The sequence below is a fragment of the Mus caroli genome, chromosome 1 (assembly GCF_900094665.2).
Source record: "Mus caroli chromosome 1, CAROLI_EIJ_v1.1, whole genome shotgun sequence".
In the NCBI taxonomy this organism is placed as follows: Eukaryota; Metazoa; Chordata; class Mammalia; order Rodentia; family Muridae; genus Mus; species Mus caroli.
This window is the reverse complement of record NC_034570.1, coordinates 110,876,999-110,895,261: the sequence shown is the minus strand read 5'-3', so window position 1 is coordinate 110,895,261 and position 18,263 is coordinate 110,876,999. Positions and strand designations below refer to the sequence as shown.

Here is an 18,263-nt window from a genome sequence, read left to right as displayed (position 1 = left end):
AACCACTTGCAGCAAAATGACAGGCTACAGAATGAGCACACAGAAGTCAGTCATGTTCCTGTGTACCAGGAACATGCAGAGAAAGAAACTATGAAAGCAAACTGGGCATGGTGGTACATTCCTGGGATCCCAGCCCTGAAGGAGGAGGCAGGAGGACTGGGGATTAAGGCCAGCCTTGGCAGCATAGTATTGCCAGGCTGGCTCTCTGTGAATCCCTCTCTCAGATAAGTAAGGGATGGGAGCCCGGGAAGGCAGTCCACTCACAGGCACTGCAGAAGGTCTTCCCTCAGAGTCGGGTCCATATCGTTCCATGTGTGGTTCACTTGCCTCCCTTTTGGCAGAAAGGATAGAGTGGTAATGGTGCTTTCTGCTGAAGCCCTCAAATTGCAGACTGGGAGGATTCTTGCCTTGGCCTTGGGGCAGCCCACTGCTAGTCCAGCTGGCCTGCAGTGTATGTGTAGTGAAGATAATCCCAGATGTTCTTCTGTTGCCCTGTGGGCACTAGGAGACCTCTCTACATTGTCATCTCAATAGCACTGGCTGCTGGACACCCGGAAGTAAGGTGTTCTGACTGACCTCAGTGCAGAGGTTGCTTACATCGACATAATAGTAGCATTGTTCTCTGTACAGCCAGGGCACTTGTTCAGAGGGTCCCTGATGGTGAACCCGGGGTCCCTTTTGGAAGAGGTTGTAGCAATATCAGAGAGTGCCTGTGTCTGTGGCCCACTGTGGGAAATGTGGCCGTTCTGAGATGAGCTTGCTATTCATGAGTGACTGTGCCAGTGGACACTCCGGTCCTTAACCTGGCAAAGAGCTTGTCCCTGTTAGCCAGCACTGTCCTTGTTCCCCCGAAGCTCTTCCTTGTGTCTGTTTTCCTGTTTTGCAGCACAGGGGATCAAACCTGGTGTCTTATGTGTGTTAGGCTTGATCTAAAGCCACAACCCAGGAGAGTCAGGATACATTCCTGCTGTTTTTAAAAATAAGTTGAACATGGCCAGGTGGCATATGCCTTTAATCCCAGCCTGGTCTATACAGTGAGGTACATGATAGCCAGGATTATACAGAGAAACTGTCTCAAAAAACTTAAAAAAAAAAAAGCGGGGGGGGGGGGGGGGGGGGGGGGGGGGGCTGTCTTTGTAACATTGCTTCTGGCGGGGGGGTGGCGGGGGGGGCTGTCTTTGTAACATTGCTTCTGGCCTTACTTTGTCTCCCAGGATGCCTGGGAGACCTGTTAAACTCTGGATTGATCTCACTAGACTTCATGAGCCCTCCCTGGACCTTGCCTCCCAGCCTGGAGAACGCATCCCTGGTCATGACCCCCATTCCAGACAGGTCCACTGTGACATGAGGCTGGTTCTTTAAGTTTCATCTTTGAAATAGCCTCATAACACTAATGTGGTCAAAAGAGTGCTCCATTTCCGTGACATCACTGTAATAAGATACTCTGACCAAAAGCAAGTAGGAGAGAAAGGGGTTTGTTGCCTTACACGTCCAAGTTAGGTCCATCTCCAAGGCAAGCCAAGACAGGAACTCAAGGCAGAAGCCATGGAGGGCGTTGCCTACTGGTTCATGCTCAGCTAGCTTTCCTATGGAGCATGGTGCCACCCACAGGTCCTGCTGCATCAATTAACAATCAAGACAATCCCCCAAACTGGCCCACAGGCCATTCCAATCTAGACAGTCCCTCCATTGAGGGTCCCTTAATAGGAACGGAGACACAAGTCCATATCTAAACTACTCCAGTCCCCATATCAGCCATGGAGAGGAGAAGCCACATCTCCTTGAGCTTCAGATTCCCTAACTGTGATACAAGAGTGAAGAAGGGCTGAGGCAGGGAAGCATGCCTAAGGGTCTAAGGGGTGTGTGTTCTCTCTGCAGAGCACTTGGCAGATGCTGGCACTGTGCTGATGTGAGCCGAGTGGCCATAGTGCACTTGAGAAAGAAGAAACAGTATGACAAAAAATATTTAGAAGGAAAAGGACTTAGAGGGGGGAGGCAGTTCTCCAGGCAGGAACCTCACACACTTAATGGAGTTTCCATCTCCACATCGCCAGTGATTGTGGGGCTCGCCTCAGATACCCACAACAGAAACCAAACCCACATTCCTTTCTTCCACTTGCAAATGAGGGGTGGGGTGGGGGGGAGCAGTGCTGGTTAGAATCTCTTCATGATGACCAGAGAGCAGGAAGGGCCCAGGACAGTTGCCTGCAACAAGGGGTTCCCTTATGCTGAGCTGAGGAAAGAGACAAAGGCTGTGGAGTGTGACTCTGTGTGCCTATTTTGTTTGTGTACAGACGTATGCATGCATTGTGTACATATGTGTGTGTGTGTATGCACAAGTACATATATTGTATGTGTGCATGTGTGTCCACATTTGTGCAGCCTTGGGCCCTTGGTATGAACCCTTGAGTTTCATCTCAACCTAGCCTTAGGACCAGGCTACCAGGCATGGCTCATGTGGATGTGGTCTTCCCTATCCTAGGAGCAGCTGGCCGATCTCAAGGAAGACCTGGACAGGGATGACTGTAAGCAGGAGGCCGAGGTGGTCATCTATGAGACCAACTGCCACTGGGCAGACTGCACCAAGGAGTATGACACACAGGAGCAGCTGGTGCATGTAAGCTCTGTCCCCAGCTCCCACCCAGGGATGCAGAGCCCCAACCACAATAGACCTAGAGCCTTCCAAGGCCTGTGCTTCAAAGGGGTTGAAGGGGGACCCCCCACCCGTAGAAAATGGGAGGTATGGTGACCAGGTGCCTTAGAGGCCCTTCACCCTACCCCAAACACATATGTAGTATACATGAAGATCCAAGAAAATACAGAAGTGTGAGAATAAGGGGAAGGAATAATGAAGATCACACACACACACCCCACAGGAGGTGCACAGCAAAACTGAGTGCTCTGAACTGCAGTCCACATGCACATGAAGTTCATTCTAGAACTTGAATCTATATTTCCAATCTCTTTGCAGCAAGCGAAGGCAGAGATAGCGATCAGAACTGTGCATTGCAGGTTCAAGTACTTAGGTTGGGGAAACGGGGACAATGCTTGGGCTAGGACTGGGCTCAAGCAAAAATACAGAGGTGACAATGTAAAAAGATGTGCTCTATGATTGAGAGACCGCTCAGTGGACAAAGTGCTTGCAAGGCCTGGCTCCAGTTCCTAAGAACCCTTTACAAAGGGGCTGGGGGTGGTGTCAGATGCCTTTAATCCTAGTACTGGTGAGGCGGCCAAGAAAGATGCATACCAACACCCTAGCCGGCCTGATGAGTTACAGACCAGTGAGAGTCTCTGCCTCAGTACCCAGTGGACAGGATCCCCTAGTTAGACTCCTGCTGTGACCTGAGGAGGACTGCTTTAGGGATATCTCTGTGGCCCTAGGGGATCACTCCTACCTGGCCCTGGAAAGCAGGCTGCTCTACAAAGAGGACCTGCCTTTGCCTAGCACTGCCTCTCTGCTCTCTGGGAAGATGGATGGCAAGCCAGACTCCCCGTCCATTATTAACAATTTGTCGCTAAGTAAACCAATAAGAAAAAAAATGAAAGGCGTAGTCAGGAAGCATTTTTCTCATTTGAAAGGCTTTGTGAATGGAAAGGGAGGCTGATAGGAGAAGATTTTTCTGGACGTTCAAAGGGCTGCTGTCTTACAGGCTCCCAAGGTGGTGGTATCTATGCTGACAGTTGGGATGCTGCAAAAGGACATCGGGCCAGTGGCCTTTCCTCTTCTAGGACATAGTGTTACCAGAGCATGTTACTCAGCTCCTGGATAGCAGTGTAGATGGCAAATGTATTTGTCTGGGAGAGACTACAGCTCACAGGTTTACATTTTCCAGGAGTACCTTGTAAAAATCCAGAGGCAGAAGTCAGGCTGTGGCTTTGTGTGACCTTGGCTGACCCGCCTCACTCATCAGGGCTGTTTAGCCCGTGTCAGCAAGGCACTGTGCCTAGAGCCCGAAGCTGAGAGTCAGGATCTGGCTCTAGCCTCTCTCAAAAATGGAGCTGAGGAAGCTCTATTTTCCACTGATTGGATGCCTCCTTTATACATCTCGCAAGCCAGAGGATCAGTATGTCTGCTTCACTGCACACTTAGCTTGTATGTCAGGAGCATCCGCATAGTCACCATGTCCACACAGGTCCGGCCCTGAGCTTCAACTGGATGTGTGGGCTCCTTTAATCATCAGTAAACTTAGAGGAGGAGCCAGAGAGATGGCTCAGTTGACAAGTGCTTGTCATACAAGCCTAAAGACCCGAGTTCGGATCCCCGACAGCCACATAAAAAGCCGAGTGCAGTGTGGTGCATTCCTATAATCCCAGCACTGTGGAGGTGCAGACAGAGGCTCCCTGAATCCCACTGGCTAGTTGATTAATAAACCCAGGAGAACCGAGAAACCCTATCTGAAAGAATCCAGGGGGAAATGGGCAGGGTGACACCCTGTGTTGACCTCTGGCCTCTATGCACACCTGTAGACACAAGCACATACACATACAAACATGCACACACTCATATATCACATAGAAGCATTTGGGAGGGGTTGGATCCAGGGTCTCATGAGTGATAGACAAGCATCCTACCATTAAGCTACACTCCCCCTGTGCCCAGTTGGTCCTGTCCCAGGGGCAGGAGCCATGTCATTCCTCCCCCACCAAGGCCATGAGGGGCTCGGCAGCTGTCCTCAGCCCCATCCACGTATGTGCTGTGCACACATAGAAGAATGCATGCGTACTCAAGCTTGCGCATGTGTGCACACGTAACCCCCATCCCACACACACACAGATACACAGCCACTGCAGTGCTCCTCATCCTCACCAAGGCGGGTGCTACGTAGGCCCCAGGGTAGAGGCTTTAGCACAGGATGATGGTCCCTGAGGGCAGGAGGAGGTCTGTGTGAGGAGGGGCTCTGCATGGGATGGACCCAGCTGAAGAGAGGGAGCCGCGTTCACCTTCCCACCCTGCCTTGTCTTACTGCCCTCCAGCATATCAACAATGAACACATCCACGGGGAGAAGAAGGAGTTCGTGTGCCGCTGGCAGGCCTGTACGAGAGAGCAGAAACCCTTCAAGGCCCAGTACATGCTGGTTGTTCACATGCGCAGACACACGGGTGAGAAGCCACACAAGTGCACGGTGAGCCTCCTCCCCATGCAGAGACACTTGGACACGGCTGGGCCCTGTTTCCCTTGACCCCTTGCTCTTCCTTATGGTCCCGGTTAGTGCTTTCTAATGACCAATAATATTGAACTGGCTATTTGTACACTTAAAAACATCTTAATTACATTTATTTATATGGCAGAGGAGGAGAAAGGGGTGAAATAGAAGTCAGAGAAGAGCTTGTCAGGACCTTTTCTCCTTCTGTCATGTGAGTCCCAGAGACACATCCAGGCATCGGGGTTGACAGCAAGCCCCTTTATCCACAGAGCCGTACCCCCAACCCCTATTTGTACAACTTCTTTGGGAATCAATACTTGTTATTTTGTTGCTTGGTTATAAGAATTATTTTTGTAACCAGGCTCCAGATCATTATCAATCATACAGTTTTTGCAAATATTTTTTTTCACTTTTGTGTGTTGTCTTCACTTTCTTGATAATTTCCTTTGAAGCACAAAAGCTTGATTTAGCAAAATCCAATTTTTAGCTGCCAAATCTAAGAAATGATTACCTAACCCATGGTCACAGTGGCTTAGCCTACCCTCCTGCTTTGGTTCTTATAAGAGTTTGGAAGGAGTCAGGGACAAGCATAGCTCAGATGGTAAGAGTGCTGGCCTGGCATGTGTGAGCCCTGACTTCCATCCCCAGGCCACATACACTGAGGTGGTGGTGCATGCTTATAACCCCAGAGCTTGGGACGTGGAGGCAGAAGGGTCTGACGTTCAAGACCATCCTTAGCCACACTGAGTTTGAGACCAGCCTGGGCTCTATGAGATCCTGTCTCAAAGATTAAAAACAAAACAGGAACTGGAGAGATGGCTCAGCATTTCAGAGCACTCGCTGTTCTTCCCAAGGATCCAGGTTCAATTCCTGGCATCATCATGGTGGCTTCCAACCAGCTGTAACTTCAGGTCCAGAGGACTTCTTTTGGCTCTTTGGACCAGGCACACATGTAATGTGCATACATACATACATACAAACAAACCACCTGTACACATAAAATATAAGATAATAAGACTATAGAGAAATCCAAACATCCATGTGCTTCGGACAGGCGTATAAAATAGTGAAGGACTGGACATCTTATAAATGTGTGCTTTTGTTCATGTAAATATCACAAATACATGCACGCTCCTGTATTTCACAGTAAAGCTCTCCCACCAAGGTCTTTGATGCGTGCAAGTTACTTTTATACTACAACCCTTTCAGTATTTTCTAGAAGAGAGAGTAACTGTCATTACTAAAACACATGCTTTGGGGTGCACAAGTGGGAATGTGTGCCACGGGGGTGGCAGTGGGAGCAGGGAAGGAGATGCAGGGGAGCCCCTGGGTCTGTCTAGCTGCCTGCCATGCATCTGGAGTGTCCTATCTGACCAGTCCACTTCTTTCCAGTTCGAAGGCTGTTCCAAAGCCTACTCTCGCCTGGAGAACCTGAAGACACACCTGCGTTCACACACAGGGGAGAAGCCATATGTGTGTGAACACGAAGGCTGTAACAAAGCCTTCTCCAATGCCTCAGACCGGGCCAAACACCAGAACCGCACTCATTCCAACGAGGTACGCATGGCTGTGATATGCAGAAATGCATGCAGTGGCCCTGGCGTGTGTAAATGCATCACCCTTGACTAGTGGATAACCATGTTCTAGTTTCATTTCTATTGCTGTGGTGAAATACCCTGACAAAAAGCAACTTGGAGAGAAAGAGACTCACTTCAACTTAGAATTCCAAGTTACAGTCTATTGTGGGGAAGTCAGGTCAGGAACTTCAGCTAATCATATTCTTCAAGAGCAAAATGAATGCCTGCATGCTTACTTGCTTGATTTCTTGTACTAGATTCCATTTCTCTTTTCATACAGTTCACAACCTCCTGCCTAGGGAATGATCTGCCCACAGTGGGCTGGGTCTTCCAATATCAATTAGCGTAATTAAGACAATACCCAATAAACTTGTCCACAGGCCAGTCCAAAACAATCTCTCACTGAGACTCTCTGCCCACATGATTCTAACAAGGTAAAGCTAACCATCACAAACCATATGCAGGTGCCCCTCCCCCACTAGCCACAGTTCTGCATGCCAGCGGGTCTCCCTCTATATACCACAGCCTCTCCTCCATTTAGCAGGTGCGCCATAAAGTTCCTTTAGCACACTGACACTCTCTGTACCTCAGTTCCCTCGTGTCTGTAACAATTATAGATGCCACCACAAGGACTGCAGGAACTGAGATAAAAACAGAATGGCCTTAATGCTGGATGTAGTGGTGTGTCCTTTTAATCCCAGTGCTGGGGAGCTGGAGACAGGCAGATCCCTGGGGTTTGCTGGTCAACCAGTCTAGCTTAGCATGATCCCGGACAATGAGAGACCCTTCTCAAAAGTCAAGGTGCATGATGCCAAAAAGAGCTCTGGTCTCAAGGTTCTGAGCATGTCCTAAGAGATACTCTGGACAATATCCCACAGACATGCCCACAGGTCAGTCCAAGACAGACAGTCCCTCACTGAGACTCTCTGCCCACATGATTCTAAATAGATAAAGCTAACCAGCACAAACCACATGCCAGGTGCCCCTCCCCCACCTGCTTCTCTGGCCACTGAATGGATTCTGCTGCAGATAAGGAAACCAGCACTCAGAGGAGACACAACCTTCGGGGGTGTCACAGGCCTACTGGCAGGCCTGCTGGCCACTCTGAAGCTGTGAAACCATCCTTGGCCATTGCTTTACCTACAAGTAGGTATGTGCCTACAGAACAGCTGCCCTAGTGTTATAGGTACATGGCATATGTGGCAGGCAACTCCTGCTGCAGAGGCTAGGCTGCCTGGGATCCACTAGGCCATCATCTGTCTGCCCGGAGCAAGTGGAGCCCCTAGATGGCCCAAGAGAGGGAACTCAACACGACTCCCTAGTCCCTGCTCAGTTATACAATTTCTGTAGTTCAGGCAGACCAAAGATAGAACATTTGTGTGTGTGTGTGTGTGTGTGTGTGTGTGTGTGTGTGTGTGTAAATATTTTGGATCATGCATGTGCCTAGCCAGAAGAGGAAGGTCAGATTCCTTGGAACTAAAGTTGCAGATAGTTGTGAGACACCATATAGGTACTCAGAGTGGGACCCAGGTCCTCTGGAAGAACAATAAATGCTCTAAGTCACTGACCCATCTCTCCAGCCCTGGGAGAAAGAATATTTCTAACAGCTTGGATGTACTTTGTTCCAAAAGAGACCTTGCTTCAGTGCATGTTAGAAGTGAGAGGCATTCCCAAAGGACTCTGGGTACCTTGGGGTCTCTTCAGACTGAAGCCATCCTTGAGGAGGAGTGTGGCTCCTGCAGATAGATATGTGTGCACTTATGCAGGTAGATGATGTGGGGACATGTGTGTATCTATATTCATATGTATAGATGTTGGAGTAAGGTATGTTACATATGCATGAATTAAAAGATTAGCATATGTGTGTGTGTGTGTGTGTGTGTGTGTGTGTGTGTGTGTGTGTGTGTGTGAAAATGGTGCATATGTCAGTGCAGATGAAAGGTGTTCATGTATATAACTACTTTATGCTCATGTAGATATAGGAGCATGTATATATGTCTGGAGGTATTTACATGCATGTGTTGTGCATCTGCATGTGTGTGGTGGGGTGCACATATGTAGTGTATATAGGGCCAAGTGCGGATTTGTGTGGATATGAATGAGGGTGGTTTATATGTGTATGTGCATGTGTGTATGTATGTTATACATGTGTGAAGATATGTGCAGGCTTAGGGACATTAGGTGGTGGTTTGTGTCTGTAGATTTGAGTGTGTGCAAGCCTAGGACAGAAACAAGATGTTCAGATGCTCAGGTGTGCCCCAAGTGGACAGGTGACTTAAAGTTTCCTTGGTCCTATCTGCTAAGGACTAAGAACTGCTAAGGACTATCTGCTAAAGTCTAATGAGACTGACATCCCTGTCTTAGTTCCCGGGAGCACGTGGGTCTTTCCCATACTCTTTCTGATCTATGTAACCAGCCTCTTTGGGCAGTTCTTTTGACACTGTAACCCCCCTGCATGCAAGTGTAGTATACAAGGCAGATGGAAGGCCAGGTTCTTACGGACTTGACCTGGTGCACTCAACCCACAGGCCGTGAATGTGTTAGAGCACTTACCCCTGCTCCAGGGCTGCCAGGGAACACGGAATGACTTCAGAACAGCTATAGCACCCATTCAGAGTTTGTCCTTGGGTCCCCGTCCATAACCCAGGCCTGGCTCTCTTCCTAGAAACCCTACATCTGCAAGATCCCAGGCTGCACCAAGAGGTACACAGACCCCAGCTCACTCCGCAAGCATGTGAAGACCGTCCATGGGCCAGACGCCCATGTCACCAAGAAACAGCGTAATGATGTGCACGTCCGTGCTCCGCTGCTCAAGGAGAATGGGGACAATGAGGCCAGCGCCGAGCCAGGTGGCCGGGGACCTGAGGAGAGTGTGGAGGCCAGTAGCACCAGCCACACTGTGGAAGACTGCCTACATATCAAAGCCATCAAGACAGAGAGCTCCGGGGTAAGACAGAGCTGGGTGCCCAGCTGGCAGAGCTCAGCTCTGCACGAGGCCCAGAAGCCCAACCTCCTCTTGAGGGTCCTGCTAGAGCACCCCCTTCTCAGAACAAAACGATGCCCCATCTCACTGCAGCTCAGCTCTCCTCATTTACCACCTTGCACCCCCTCATGAACCCTGTCTTATTTCCTTCACCTTCTCTGACCCAGCTCCTGCTGGGCAACTGAGGTTGAGGCTGGGAGATGCCCTTCCTCCAGGCCAGTCTGCACAGGATGCATTTGCCTCTTCTCCAGTACCCGGGTGCCACTGTGGGTCCCCAGCCCTCTCTCCCTGTCTGTGTCCTCCCCACTCTAGCCTGTGCTCCTTCTGTTCTAACCACCTGTTCTTTGTCTCCACCTCTTTTTCCCAACTGTACCTCCCCTAAGGATAGACGCTACTGAGGTGAGCAGAAGAATGGGGTAGGGGTGGGAGCATCCAGGGAGAGAGGGTGGGCTGGGTGCTGTTTAGTGCTCCTGGCTGGGCAGAGGTTGAACTGGCTTTTGGAGAGACAGGTATCAGGTGGCACTGTGGGAATAGGTGGATATAGGCAGCAAGAATGAGGCTGGCAGGTATGGGAAAGAAGGGAGGGTAGGGGTGAGGTGTGGAGATCAAGAGAGAGCAGGGATGTGTCTAAACTAGATAGAGCAAAGAATTGTGAAGGGCACCATGATTGTTGGGACTGTCTCCCCTAAACTCAGCGTGTAGCACTATTGCATCTTCCCAAGGAAGAGGGAAATCATCTGACCCAGAGATGAGCCTCAAACTATTGCATACAGAATTTGCTTCCCAACCCAGATCTCAGGCAGCACTGGATGTTGTAGAATTCTGTGGTGTTCCTTATCTGTCTGCCTACCCAAGCCCAGCCCAGCCCAGCCCAGCCCAGCCCAGAGGGAGAGCCAAAGAGTCTAGTTTCATTTCCGTTGCCATGATAAAGACCCTGAGAAAAAGCAAGGCAGGGTAAGCGTGCGATGAGGATTTGAGTTGCAGTTCCACCATTTCTGGGGAAATCAAGGCAGGAACTCAAGCAGCTAGACACATCACATCCACAGTCCCTAGCAAAGAGAATAGATGTGTCATTGTCTGTCTGCTGCTTCGATCAGCTTCACTCTTAAGACAGTCCAGGACACACACAGCCCCTACCACCCACACTCTGCATAGGTCTTCCCACATTCAATTAACAATTAAGACAAACACACACACACACACACACACACACACACACACGCATGCACAAATTCCTTATTAAGGATTTCTTCCCAGGTGAATCTAGCTTGTGACAAGTTGATAGTTAAAGCTAACCAGCATGCCAGCTTGGCGTGGCCATGCAAGCAATGGCCACACCCCAGAGCTCCCAGCTCCTCAAACTCTTTGTCTTCTGCCCCTACCCTCTGCAGCAGAAGGCAGCTGGCCAACAAGTCACCAGAGTTCTGTTATCCCTCACTTCACTGTGGGCACATCAGCCGTGCTGGGTTGAATACCTTCTCTCTAGATGAACTTAGCCACCTTCTACCTACAATATGACAAATCCTTGCACGTGCTGCTACATGGAAGGCAGTCTGGGTCAGACTTATAGTTGGGGAAAAGGGACATGGTTAGACTTAATGACCTTATACAGGCACACAAGGGACGGGCTGCAAGTGCCTCTTTAAAGCGGTTCCCTGCTTCCTCATGTCCCTGCCCAAGCATACAGAGCATGGTAGGAGTGTGGAATGGGTTACAGGACCGGGTGACGTCTCACACCCTCCGACCCTGTGTCTTCTACCTTGTCCCTACAGCTGTGTCAGTCCAGCCCCGGGGCCCAGTCATCCTGCAGCAGTGAGCCCTCTCCCCTGGGCAGTGCCCCCAACAATGACAGTGTCATGGAGATGCCGGGGACAGGGCCCGGGAGTCTGGGAGACCTGACAGCACTGGATGACACATCTCCAGGAGCTGACACCTCAGCCCTGGCTGCACCCTCCACTGGTGGCCTGCAGCTGCGCAAACACATGACCACCATGCATCGCTTTGAGCAGCTGAAGAGAGAGAAGCTCAAGTCACTGAAGGATTCCTGCTCGTGGGCCGGCCCAGCTCCACACACCCGCAACACCAAGCTGCCTCCCCTTCCAGCCAATGGTGAGTGAGGTGTAACAGACCCTGTGGGAGAGAGCCTGGGGCTTTTTCCTCCTGGCTCCACGCACAGTCTGACTAGCTGCCCACAATGGGGCAGCTCAGATGCTTCTAAGTTCTTGGTGTCTTATTCAATCAAAGAGCTGAAGAAGCCCACAAAAATTGCAAAACAGAGAAAAGCTTTATTCAGAATCGAACGAAGCATGAGCACATGCAGGTTTACAAGCTCAAGATTCCTGGGTATTGCCCTAGGCTTCCTCTAGGAAGTCTAGGAAGGGGAGGCGCTGGTTGCTAAGGGCAAGGTGTGGATGATGCTTTGTGTTTGATTGACAGGCTTAGGTGACATAAGCCTTATGTCACTTGTTTGGACATGCCCTAATTTTAACCATATGCACACTCAATCATACACAAGTATAACATGATGAATGGGGGATTCTCCCTAAAAGTTCATTCAAAGGATATAGTTTACGTTACTGCATATGCACCCCAAACAAGTCCAAGCTGGGTCAACCTGGGTTGTAGGTTGTACGTCTGGTCTCCAAAGGTTCCTAAGGGTTGGTAGGGAGGGAGAGATCAAAGTGACTGGGTTCTTTTGTTTGGAGAGGGGTCTGGATGAAGCTCAGTGGAGGGCAAGCTCCTGGCAAAGGGGTATGTGCGCTGTGATCCAAGTGATGCCCAACTACTAAGCCTTCCTTCCACGCACTTGTCTGCTTCAGCCCTACCTTGGAAAGGAAACAGGTTCAGAGAGGTAGAGGCACCTCAATCAAACCCAGCAGTAAGTGAGACTTAGCTCAGGTCTGTGCAGCCCCAATGTGCATGCTGTTCTTCATGCTGCGTGCTGCTGCCAGCCTCTAAACATAGGCTGTGTCTCCTTCATTATCTAACCATTCAGCATTTAGGGTATCAAGGCAAAGACTTAAGGAAAGAAGGGCAGTATGCTTGCTGTCCCAAAGGACCCAGGGTCAGAGTCACATGCAGAGCAAGCCATAGAGCACCAAAGCATCACCGTGCTGGGTTACTGATGTACTGAGGAGGTGCCTTCCATGGGGAACGAGCAGGGGGCTTCTCAGAGGAGGTAAGCTTGTGTTCAGCAGGTTCTTTTATCTCCAAGAGCATCTCTGGAGTGCCGCTGGGCACATAGACACCAGGCTGACCCCCTATGGTGGTGTACATTGGCACACCACCAGCCCCACTGTTAGAAGGATTCCTACCACGAGTCTGTGAACATTGCACGTCTGGAATCTTTTGGATTGCAGACAGCTGCCTGCACTCAGGTCATGACTGTTCATAGGGAAGGTGACCACCTGTCTCAGACCTGAAGTGCTATGAGAGGCCTTGATTGGCCTCTGCAATCTTGGGCTCACTTCTCCTCTGCCTACTCTGAGATCAGTCTATACAGCATAGAGAGACCCTGCCTCAAAACAAACCAAATGCTGGATGCATAGCTCAGTTGGTGGAGTGTTAGCCTCATACACACACAGCCCTAAGTTCCAACTTCAATCCTCATTACCAACTCAACAGCATGTGGTGGTACACACCTGTAACACCGGCACTCTAAAAGTAGAAGCAGGAGGTTCAGAGGTTTAAGGTCATCTTTGGTTGCAGGCCAACCTGGGATACCTAAGACCTTGAGTCTTCAAGCCAGGGCCCTCATGAGCCCTGCTGTCAGTAACCCCATAGGTACAGATGAATTTTATGTATAGCTAAAGAAACTGGGGTGGTTTCTCTGTGCTGCCCTGGCTGTCCTGGAACTCACTTTGTAGACTAGGCTGGGCTCAGAAATCTGCCTGCCTCTGCCTCTGCCTCCCAAGTGCTGGAATTATGTGTGCCACCTCACCTGGTTTTCAGCATCCTTTCTTAAACCCAGAACTCTTCTATCATCGAGTGCCTGCTGTGTACCTGGCCTTGTGATAGGGCTCCAGGATCAGTCTGGTCAAGAGGGGGTGGTAGACGAACTGGTTACTAGTTCTACTACCTCTACTAGACAAGATGTAGATGATCCTTTAGTTTTGGGAAACCGCTCAGGGAATCTGGGTTCTGCGGAGCATAGCCCTTGGCTTCCTGTAACCCCTCTGTTTTTCCCCAGGTTCTGTCCTGGAAAACTTCAACAATACTGGGGGCGGTGGACCAGCAGGACTGCTGCCCGGCCAGCGGCTACCAGAGCTGACCGAAGTGACGATGCTGAGCCAGCTGCAGGAACGAAGAGACAGCTCCACCAGCACCATGAGCTCGGCCTACACTGTGAGCCGCCGCTCCTCTGGCATCTCCCCATACTTCTCCAGCCGTCGCTCCAGCGAGGCTTCGCCTCTCGGTGGCCTACGTCCGCACAACGCCAGCTCAGCAGACTCGTATGACCCCATCTCCACAGATGCCTCTCGGCGCTCCAGTGAAGCCAGCCAGTGCAGTGGCGGTGGCCCAGGGCTGCTCAACCTCACACCTGCGCAGCAGTACAACCTGCGTGCCAAGTACGCAGCGGCCACAGGTGGACCACCGCCCACGCCACTGCCGGGCCTCGATCGTGTAAGCCTTCGTACCCGCCTGGCCTTGCTGGATGCTCCTGAGCGTGCACTGCCTGGCGCCTGCCCACATCCACTGGGGCCACGGCGTGGCAGCGACGGGCCTACCTATAGCCATGGTCATGGCCATGGCTATGTAGGTGCAGCTCCAGCATTCCCCCACGAGGGGCCAAACAGCAGCACGCGGCGGGCCAGCGACCCTGTGCGGCGCCCTGACCCCCTTATTCTGCCTCGAGTGCAGCGTTTCCACAGTACCCACAACATGAATCCAGGTTCACTGCCACCCTGCTCTGATCGGCGTGGCCTGCACGTACAGAGCCACCCCAGCGTAGACAGCAACCTGACCCGCAACGCCTACTCTCCCAGACCCCCTAGCATCAATGAGAACGTGGTGATGGAGGCCGTGGCTGCTGGGGTAGACGGCCCAGGGCTAGAGTGCGACCTGGGGCTGGTGGAAGATGAGCTGGTGCTGCCAGATGATGTGGTACAGTACATCAAGGCTCACACCGGTGGTACCTTGGATGACGGCATTCGGCAGGGGTATCCCACAGAAGGTACTGGCTTCCCCGAGAACTCTAAACTGCCCAGTCCTGGGCTACAAGGCCACCGCAGGCTAGCCGCTGCCGACTCCAACATGGGTCCTTCTGCTCCTGGACTCGGGGGCTGCCAGCTGAGCTACAGCCCCTCCTCCAACCTCAACAAGAGCAACATGCCTGTGCAGTGGAATGAGGTGAGTTCTGGCACCGTGGATGCCCTACCTACCCAGGTGAAGCCACCTCCTTTCCCTCACAGCAACCTGGCGGTGGTCCAACAGAAGCCAGCCTTTGGCCAGTATCCAGGATATAATCCACAATCCGTGCAGAGCAGCTCTGGAGGTCTAGACAGCACCCAGCCACACCTACAGCTTCGAGGAGCCCCCTCTGCATCAAGAGGGAGCTACACGCAACAGCCTCGACAGCCAGCTGCAGGCAGTCAGTGCCTGGGTATGAGTGCGGCCATGAGCCCGCAGACCAGCTACAGCCAAGCCCACCCCCAGCTGAGCCCAAACATTGTCAGCGGATCTCTGAACCAGTTTTCTCCCTCCTGTAGCAATATGGCAGCCAAGCCCAGCCACCTGGGACTCCCTCAGCAAATGGAAGTTGTCCCCAATGCCACCATCATGAATGGCCATCAACGGGAGCTTGGGGTTCCCAATTCATCCCTGGCTGCGGTGTCACAACCTCACCCAGTCCTGAGCTATCCCCAGCAGGACAGCTACCAACAGGGCTCCAACCTTCTGTCATCCCATCAGCCTGGCTTCATGGAGTCCCAGCAGAACACGGGCTTTGGTCTCATGCAGCCTCGGCCACCCCTGGAACCCAACACGGCCAGCCGTCACCGTGGAGTACGTTCTGGGCAACAGCAGTTGTATGCCAGGACCACTGGCCAACCCATGGCCACATCAGCCAACCAAGAGACAGCAGAAGCTATGCCCAAGGGGCCAGCAGGGACCATGGTATCCCTAGCTCCTCAGCCATCTCAGGACACAGGGCAGGCACAAGATCAGAACACGCTATACTACTATGGCCAGATCCACATGTATGAACAGAATGGAGGCTGCCCAGCCGTGCAGCCCCAGCCGCCACAACCACAAGCTTGCTCAGACAGTATCCAGCCTGAGCCTCTGCCTTCACCGGGAGTCAACCAGGTGTCTAGCACCGTGGACTCCCAGCTCCTGGAGCCTCCCCAGATTGACTTTGATGCCATCATGGATGATGGTGATCACTCAAGTTTGTTTTCTGGTGCACTGAGCCCAACCCTTCTCCACAATCTCTCCCAGAATTCCTCACGCCTCACCACACCCCGGAATTCCTTGACACTGCCCTCCATCCCTGCGGGCATCAGCAACATGGCCGTGGGGGACATGAGTTCCATGCTCACCAGCCTGGCTGAAGAGAGCAAGTTTTTAAACATGATGACCTAGAGGCCCTGGCTCCTGGCACAGGAGATCTGAGCAACGTTAGCTCCTTGGAATATGAGGGTCTGGTCTGTTTTCATTGTCCGAAAGTGTTAACTAGGCCTGAGAAGGGTTGGGCAATGGCCAACTCCAAATGACAGCTCTGGGCCATCCATGCCCAGGGATCTTCTTGCAGATGTTTTAAGAAAAGATTAAGGGGCATCCTCTCTGCTGTTTGGCCTATTTGGGGTGGGGGTGGGGGACACCCAAAGTCTTATTCAAAAAGAAACTCGTTCACATGACGCTTGCCAGCCTTTGGTGTTTGTGAGATTCCCAGGTTCTGGCTCCTTTGCCTCTATCATTCAGCTAATGAGAGAGAACTTGGGCCAAGGGCTTTCCAAGTACATGCCCAAAGAGGGGAGGGGAGCCACTCTGGGTTTGAATCTGAGACCATGCTGGATATTCTCTGCTCTGAGAAGATGAGTTTGCCATTCTGCCACCTGCGAGGAAAAGGGATTACTGCTTCCCCTGGATTCTTCCATGAAGCTCATCAAGGTTGCTCACCACGGAGGAGAAAGGCACATCCCCTGGGATATGATGGTCTCCTCAGTTACTTGCTAGCATCTCCATTTCCTTAGGTAGAGTGGGACCAGCAGATTTCCCGAGTGGAGAAGAATTAATAAAACGCGTATTTTACTATGGGGAGGCGCGGGGTCTCTCCTGGCCTGTTTACAGTGTTCTGAGGTATACAGTGAAGCCCTCCCTGGGAAGAAGACTTGTGTCTCCATGCCTTGGGTTGCTGTGGACTAGGAATGGGCAGGGCCTCGAGGTGGAAGAGGCCTTCCCCAGGAAAAGGAAGTCACATGTTTACCCACTCCTATTTCTCCAGTGCACTATCTGACCACTCCCATGGGAGGTCCCAGGGCTCCTCCACACCGGCTGATGGCCAGCAGACAACCCTGAGCGACCACTGCAGCCTCCACACTCTCTGGCCCTGCCCTCTGCCCTCCTCTCCAGGTTATTTGGCATGGACCAGTGATGACATGCATGGTGTTTGTGGTTGAGCCGAAGGTTGAGGGATTGATTCTTGGACTTTGAGGAACTCTTAACTGAATTTGCTTGTTCAGTATGGCCTGGCCCCAGATAAGAAATGGCATGTGGAAACTGACTCCAAAAAGAGTCAGTCAGAGCACACTGCAGGGTGAACCCATGCCTCCACCACCACCACAGACATGTGCGTATCCCAAACCTGTCCCTTTGAGTTAATGGAAACTTTTGCCAACCAAACCTCACCAATCAGAGCTTCCTTCTGGCCATGACCTTGACTGTGGTGAGGAACTTCTTAACAGAGTTTGGACCCTCTGTGTCCCAGGGCAGCAAACTTCTCTGTTTACAATCCAGAGACAGGACCAACTCCAAATGACAGCTCTGGGCCACGCCCCTGGGTCTCTGGCTCTTGTGGTGTGGGCTCATTGCCTGACATAGACCCTAGCTTCCCATTCTGTCTGTATCTATTTTGTGTAGACATCGTCTTGCCTGAATAGACTGTGGGTGAATCCAAATTTGGTCCAGCCAAATTTATATTGCCAAACATTTTTAGCTTTTTCTACATGCTATAAATTGAGATGACATGCTCAACTTGTAAATAAGTCTTTTTGTACATTAAAAGTAATTTTTTCATAATTTATCTTGTTGATCTGCTTTTCCCTTGACAGTAGTTAATGAGAATCCAGGCAGTAAATTTGGTGCATTTGAACAAAAATTAGGCTGTATTTTTTTCATAACAGTGTCAAAACTGACTACCCCACCTTAACCCAGACAGGCTTAATTCAAAATCATTTACTGGCTGTTTGCTTTCTGTCACTTTGGGGCGGGGGCAGACAGTTTACCAAGACTGGGATGCGAGTGAGCTTAGCACATCTGAGTCATGTAGCTGAAGTCCCAGTATGCCAGATCTCAATACAGACCCAGGCACAGTCTGTGGTTTCTGTGGTGATACCCAT

General features: G+C 51.2%; 1 protein-coding gene across 1 annotated transcript in view; it reads left to right on the top strand.

The window, feature by feature from the left end:
• The window catches only part of Gli2 (GLI family zinc finger 2), a 223,534-nt gene extending 205,591 nt beyond the window's left edge, over positions 1-17,943 (top strand). The window contains exons 9-14 of the mRNA XM_021165818.1: positions 2,483-2,617; positions 4,975-5,124; positions 6,538-6,702; positions 9,388-9,669; positions 11,478-11,814; positions 13,895-17,943. Of these exons, the coding sequence (XP_021021477.1) occupies positions 2,483-2,617; positions 4,975-5,124; positions 6,538-6,702; positions 9,388-9,669; positions 11,478-11,814; positions 13,895-16,287 (3,462 nt within the window). The 3' untranslated portion in view covers positions 16,288-17,943. The remainder of the gene's footprint in view (positions 1-2,482; positions 2,618-4,974; positions 5,125-6,537; positions 6,703-9,387; positions 9,670-11,477; positions 11,815-13,894) is intronic.
• The last annotated feature ends 320 nt before the right edge of the window (positions 17,944-18,263 follow it).